At 36.2% G+C, this 7,388-nt stretch overlaps 1 protein-coding gene across 1 annotated transcript; it reads right to left on the bottom strand.

Moving 5' to 3' along the window:
* Window positions 1-1,545: 1,545 nt before the first annotated feature.
* On the bottom strand, window positions 1,546-6,913 carry LOC115731403 (disease resistance-like protein DSC1). The gene is made up of 2 exons (XM_030662065.2): window positions 6,641-6,913; window positions 1,546-2,578 (listed from the first exon to the last, which is right to left on the bottom strand). Exons 1-2 carry the CDS (start codon window positions 6,833-6,835, stop codon window positions 1,745-1,747), a joined length of 1,029 nt encoding a protein of 342 aa, XP_030517925.2. The 5' UTR covers window positions 6,836-6,913; the 3' UTR covers window positions 1,546-1,744.
* Window positions 6,914-7,388: the final 475 nt, after the last annotated feature.

The following is a 7,388-nucleotide window of genomic DNA, read 5'->3' as shown; positions in this document are numbered from 1 at the left end:
CAAAATTTGTATCAATCAAGGCATTTTTTCGTGCATGAGTGTAAAGCCATTGTTGCTATGACAATTTTCACTTGCTTTTCATAACGGATCTTGTCGCTATGACAATTTGCACTTGCTTTTCATACGGATCACTTAGCATATTAGTTGGAATCTTTGACTTCATTTTGGTTAGAATATTCATTGCTGAATTATTGACTCTAGTGCATCGTGGAAAACCCATCTTCCTTGCGCATAAAATGAAGTTTGAAACAGAAGCATTACAAAGCAGTTATGTCTTTGTTACAGCGAAGATATGGTATGATGCACTTGCATCGGGTTAGGTCTGTCTTGAAGGAACCGATATGATAGACCATGTTCAAGAAGCAGAGACAAATATTGCGACTATGAGTTGGTGAAATATCTGTCAATGGCTTCCAACAAATTGCCATTGCAATTGGGATTGCAATCTCAGATGGAGATAGATTTTGGTTTCCTTCATTATTACGGCGAGAAGAGTCTGCAAACCCGCATAAAGATACCAAGAAATATCTCAAACAAGCACCAATGTAGACGACGCTGAAATTCAACCCATCATGCTATGAAGAAAATCATATTCACTCTTCAACTCGGGCAGATTTGGCTATTTAACAGGGTACAACAAATGTGCTTTCGCCAAGAACACCAATCCCAGACATAGAATTGAGAGAGAGAGAGAGAGAGAGAGAGAGAGAGAGAGAGAGAGAGAGAGAGAGAGAGAGAGAGATGCACAAACTAGGGCACACGAGTTTATCCATTCAGCAGCTGGTTCAGCATCAAAGTTGATTATCATTCGCTGACTACTTTTGCTGCTCTCATAATTGCAGCGATTGTTGCAAGACCGGCCTGCACAAATATTAAGTAACTTCTACTTTTATCTGAATCAGAGGGATGCTCGAATAGAAGATTTTAACTCCTATCTGACAACAAACAACACAAACCTAACCAATAAGCCATGGCAATAGAACCAATACTTAAAAAGGAGTAATGGAGATTTTCATGTGGAGGGTGGCGAAGTGAGGAAGGCACATCTATGTTCTTATTGCCAATTCACAGCAATTGTATAAGCGAGCTAGCCAGGCTTCTCACATTCTATGTCTGCAGCAGACTAGAAAGCACAACTCAACCACCATGGGATTGCGGCCAGAAAGAAAACGACGACGAGCCTTCAACACCACATTCATACAAACTATCTCAGCAATGAATTGCAGAAATGAGACAGGAGTGGAAATGGGACATCCAATGGATGGAGCAAATCTGAATCCTTTTTACCATCCATTGACATCACATGAGACAACTTTCCAGGGAAAGAAAAGGAACAGCGGGCACGAGCAATCGGCCTCTGTAATTATGCTACACTTTGTAAAACAAGCATGAAATGAAATTCAACCTATGTCGCTGTGAAGCCCTTGATCGATATCATCTAACGTAAGATTGTGATTGTGGTGATGAGAAAAAAATTTATGGGGGATAGGGAAGAAAAAAATAGAGGAGAAAAGAAAGACTTACAAGCACCAGCTAAGACCGAGCCCGTTCTCTAATGGCCTTACTTCGCCAACTGGATAACCTGCAACATTTGATCCCAAGAGAGGAAAACAAAATTAATCATAAACAACTCCGTGCTTTATGACCTAACCAGTGAATCAAGCAACCTAAACACTCGGAGGATTGAGCAAAGCGAACGAGCAGTCAATGCGAGAGAGCACTGAAGCTGAGCGAATTACACAACTCAATTGCCATTTGTCGGGGGGAAATTTACCTCCAACGTCACATTGTCGGGGGCAAATCTACTCACAGATTCGCAACCAATTGACCATAGATGACTTAATTGCCCTGAACTCTGGGGGATCTCTTGCAGTTGTTGGCAGTACGAAACATCGAACCAGAGCAAATTATGTAGTAGCTCGCATGTAGGAAGGTTGGTAATATTGTTTCCCAGCAAATACAAAGCTCTTAAGAACTGAAAGCTAGAATGATTCTCCAAGAAGTCCAATTCTGATAGATTGCATCCACGAAGGTTTAAAACATATAACTTACGAAATCCCATCGTCATATGGGAATCACTCGGCTCCTCCTCCTTTGGAAACTTGACTAGTTTTGAGCAGCCTTCAAGCATCAACATTTCGAGATTTGGCAACCTGTAAATGCTAGATGGGAGGATTGCCAGTTTCTTGCAATATCTTAAATCCATTTCCTCCAAAGTGACAAGATTTTCTATGGACTTGGGAAGTTCCTCAATTGAAGTTCCTATTAAATAAAGTCCTCGCATGCTTTTGATTTTATCTGGAATATTAGGGAACCTTTCCAATCTTGAGCAATGATTAAGATTGAGAAGTTCCAGATTCTTGGATTGGAGCACATCCGGAAAATCATAAAGTTCAGAGCACCCACTTAAATTCAATAACCGTAACCTGTTATGATGTGCAAGTGATTCGTCGGCATGCTTCAAGTTTTTGCACCCATGGAGATCCAACTCCTCAAGGTTTGGAGTACAATTGAGGTTCGGCATACATTCCAGCGATTGGCATTCACTAAAGTTTATGGACTTCAACATTTTAAAGTCCTGCAAGAACAATCAAATTAATTTGGATAGACATTCTGGGCATAAAAAATGTGAGATATGTATAAAATCCAATATCCGGCTATGATTTTAGACCCAAAAAGAAAATCTGGCCATGATTGTTCAGAAAAAAAAAAAAAAAAACTAGTGGTATGTCCACATACTGAGAACCCTTATACAAAAATTTGCTGCATGTATTAAATAAGAGAACCAATATTTTTTTATGAAGCTCACCAATAAAAAAAAGTTACTAAGTTTTATGGAACACTAATAAGATGCAAGTGCCTTGCATGGATATAAGACTACATTTGTTATGTCTTACTAAAATGTTGATGGCGATGCGAATTTTTTGCAAGAAAAACACATACAATGCAGAAACTATAACAAAAAATATATACATTGAATTCTTCGCTAGAGGTTACGTGCGATTTTATATAAAGCTGGTCCAAACCTCATCATGTAGGTTTATTCTCTGACTAAAAGAAAATATAAGACTTCGAACTGCAATATTTATTGGATAGTCATATCAGTACATACAATGTTTCAAGCATGTAATACAATGCGAACCAATAATACACATGAAAGTATAAAGTAAGAACGTAAATCCCCCTTCTCTTAAGCTTTCCTCGATTTCGTCAAAATCTTCACTTTTGTGTCCTTGTGTTGGTGTGGAAAAAGCGAGCAAGTAATTTGTGTATAATATTATTGAGAATAAAATAGTTTGTTTTCTCTCCTCCATCAGCAACTCTCTATTTCTAGAACATTAAAAGAAATTTCTTCACGATCATCTTACAATTCCATATATACCAATTTTCTTTATAACGAAATTCTCCTTTTGCTTTTTGCTAACCATTTAAAGTCTATCTGTATTTTGGCAAAAGTTGATGGATAATCATCCATGACAATGTATCACAAAAAGTTTTGTTTGATATCTCACAAAAATATGTAGCACTCAATTTGTATTTTTAAAGGAATTCATAACATTTCATTCCCAAAAAATTCATATCTAGAATTCCCTTTGATTTATTTTCAGTTCGAAAATTCACACATTTCTTTATTCTCTTGTGAAAATTCCATTACCAACTGTCGGTTGTTAATATATGGTGCACTTATTGATGCTTCAAGTTAATTATCTTTTCTGACTTTATTAATCTCAATTTCATTGTATAAAGATTATAGGTTGATATTTTTTTTCTCTTATGAAACTATATTTAATATGCTGTATCAACATTCATGTCAACAATAATGAAATATTGGCGACTTCTCACTTTAACACTTCTATGAGAATTAATTGACGTTAAATTAAAGGAGTATACTATATTGTTTAGAACATACAATAAAATTTCAATAAGACATATCTTAATATGTCATGTAGATTATACTTTGAAGTTATCGCTGCTGTAAAATTCTGCTTAGGAGTAGCAATATTAGTTAAACAAATAACACTTGAAAAAGTGAAAAAATAACCCAAACACCAATAGACAATTGAGAAGAATTTTCAATCTACACCAACTGCTGACCTCAGACTTTAAGCTCTTCCTAGCGCCGTTCTTGTTGTGCCTGAACATCTATGACTAATAGTCGATGCTAATATGATTGGTATTTCAAGAAGATGAAATGGATAGCTATCAAAATCAGTCAGTCAAAAGAGCTGAATGTAATTCTTCACTACTTATACAGGAAGGACTCTCAGCACATAATGGCGTGGGAAAATGGCGAGGTGTTCCTATCTGCTGGTGCCATTGGTGTGTTGACGAACTCCGTCGGATATACTAAAAGTTGATCTGTATTATCACGGTCGCTTTGCAAAGTTCATCGAAAGTGCGTTTTTTCCTTCAAAGAGTCAGAGCACATGCCCATTCACTATCATTTATATGCCAAATGAAACATCAGAATGAGACCATTTTTTGTCTTGAGCGATTTATTCGTGGAATGACACGTAATATTTTATAATCCTCTAATCCCAGTTATTCATCAAATGTGGCCTATCATCCATCTCTGAAAATCTATACATTGTTCAACTCTTTCATAAGTAGAAGGCATTATGTCATAAAGTAATTATCCTTTACAATCGTCTAATTAGTAAATATATATTATCATATCATAGAGCCATTCTAATAAACTGTCTTCTTTAATAAAAACTATGTTTGTTAATAGGTATCTACCATTAATTTGCTAAATTTCGTTTGCAAACACAATTTGTGTTATCATCTTATAAGATCATTTTGAATCGTTTGTTTGTTAGAAATGGACTAGTATTTTATTGATATTTTAATATTATTTGTTAAGTAGAGAAAAAGTGCTTTGTCAAATGGGTATACATTCTTATTTCAACTTACTTTGTTCTTTTCCTGATAGGAATGATATCAAATGTAGGACCTTGTTTTTGGCAGTTGCACAACCGTGTCTTATATAACCCTCTTATCATATATCATTGTCCAATAGAAACTTTTGTAATAACGGGTAAATTGGTTCTATGGATTTGATAATAGTTGATCTTTTTATTTCATAATATTCATTTATGCCAAATCAATCATGTACATTTTTCTTGTCAATTCATTTTTAAACTTCTTGCATTTATGCTAATTTAGTCCATTTGGCTAGCCGGCACGGACGTGGCACTACCGGTGCCGAATGAAATTTTTTTAAAAAATATTTTAATATTATTTTGAATTATTTATAATTTTTTTAAATTTCTTTTCTTTTGCTCTTTTTCCTTCCCCCCTTAAGGGTCGGCCCTAAGGGGGGAAGGGAAAATAAATAAAGAAGAGAAAAAAAATAAAAAATATATATTATATCAAAATATTATTAAAAAAAATATTCACATCAGTATCGGTAGTGCCACGTCTACGTCGGCCGGTCAAATGGACTGAATTGAAAAAAAAAATTTATAACTAAATTGGTACAATTACAATAAGTTCAAGAGTTTTTTGGTAATCCTCATGGGTGATGATTGATCGATTTTCTAAAATGACACATTTTGTGCCATGTAGTAAGACCTTTGATGCGTTACATGTTGCTGAGCTCTATTTTTGATGAAATTGTAGGCGCTATATGGTATTCCTAAGACATCCCCTTTCAACACTGAAGTCAAGTTCACTAGTCACTTTTGGCGTGCATCATAGAGAAAAACAGGGACTCTACCTCGGTTTTGTTCTGCTAGCCATCCTCAAACCCTTAGACGAGCTGGGGTTGTTAACAGAATTTTGGGCAATTTATTAGAGTTTTATTGAAAAGCAGGTTAAACATTGGGATTTGTTATTGGTCAAAGATGAGTCTGTACATCATAACTCAGGGAGTCAAACTACTGTGAAATGCCCATGTGAGTTGTATACCGAAAGCATCTTTTAAGTCCTTTGGATCGTACACCGTTACCCTCTAAGGTCAATTTAGTGGAGGTGCTGAAGAAAGAGCTAAGGAAATCAAGCAGTTTTAACTAAGGTGATTTGGTTTGGATTCATTTAGCAAGAGCGATTTCCACCTAGTCATCACTAGGTTATCTCCTCTGGCAGATGGTCCTTTTCTAGTTTCATAGCGCATTAACAATAATGCCTACCAAAATCAACTTCGTGGACAGAACGGTGTTTCCATGCTTGGTGCTGACGTATGACAATTGAAAGGAAAGAAGGGGAATGAGTAACATCCTTGTAACGAGAAGGGAGATTTCCTGGGTAAAGTCCTCCCCTCTTCATTTGAAAATGAATTTGCTTCTGACCATCTCTTAAAGAAATACTTGCCACAAATCGCCGCTTAGGGTAGTCCACCCGAAAAAGACATGGGCCATTTTGGCCCTTGTTTGAGATTTGTAAAGCTTGGACTGGACAATCTTAAGTAAATATTAGCTTCCTATATGAATCCTTCACTGCACACTTCGTATATATCTCTTTTGCCATTATCGGCTGCATGCTATTGGAAATAAAATAATGGGAGGTAAAAAAAGTATTTGGCGCACACTCACATCAATGATCAAGCAAAAAAGTATTTAGCGCACACTCACATCAATACACATTTATAGTCATATATATGAAAAATAAGGAAATAAAGACTATTCATTTGAATGCGCACCTTAAATTGCTCCCTCACAACTCGGATGTTGCTTTTGTGCAGATCAAGTCCAACTAATTTCTTTGGACCAGAGGAAAATTCAGGAATCCCAGGGCATTCGGGCCATTCAAACCATCTTAGTCCATTAGGAAGGCAGATAGGACCTTGAAAATAGGTATGCACATTAATCATGATGAGCACCCTCAACCTTCTCATGTTCCTGAAAGCATCAGGACGTATGCATATCTCCTTTGGATTGGGTAAATGCAAAACTATGGCTCTTGCTGCGTATGTTCCCTGTATTTATAGAATTGCATTGCAATTAATATACAAAGTCAGAGAATAAAAGAATAAACTCAGTGTCTATACCAACAAATCTTACCATATCACTTGATAGAGCACGAAAAACATCATCACAAAGCCATAACCTGCTACGTTTCGCAGGATCATTGGTTTCTTGGTTAACAATATACATGCCCATTTCCCGAATCAAGTCATGTATCCATATGGTTTCTCTCTCTATAAATATCAAGGACCTCTCAACAAGAATTCGTAGTCCAATAGTTGCATCTAAGTCACAACTGTCAAAAACTTTCTTAACGTACTTTGTAGATCGCCCCTTGAAGAAACAGGCAATATCAAGAAAGATCTCCTTTATATGATCGTCTAGATCATCGTAACTTAACTTCAGAAAATCATGTATGGTTTTGTGAGGAACTTTGGAAAGTTTATCCAATGTACAAATCCACTCATGTTCTCTTCTACCACA

Source organism: Rhodamnia argentea, chromosome 1 (assembly GCF_020921035.1).
Source record: "Rhodamnia argentea isolate NSW1041297 chromosome 1, ASM2092103v1, whole genome shotgun sequence".
Classification (NCBI taxonomy): Eukaryota; Viridiplantae; Streptophyta; class Magnoliopsida; order Myrtales; family Myrtaceae; genus Rhodamnia; species Rhodamnia argentea.
This window is presented reverse-complemented; position numbering and strand designations above follow the sequence as displayed.

Coding starts and splice junctions, on each gene's coding strand:
- LOC115731403 (XM_030662065.2), bottom strand. CDS start 6,835: ATGAGAAGGTTGAGGGTGCTCATCATGATTAATGTGCATACCTATTTT. Junction 2,579..6,640: donor TTGTGAGGGAGCAATTTAAG/GTGCGCATTCAA, acceptor TTGTTCTTGCAG/GACTTTAAAATGTTGAAGTC.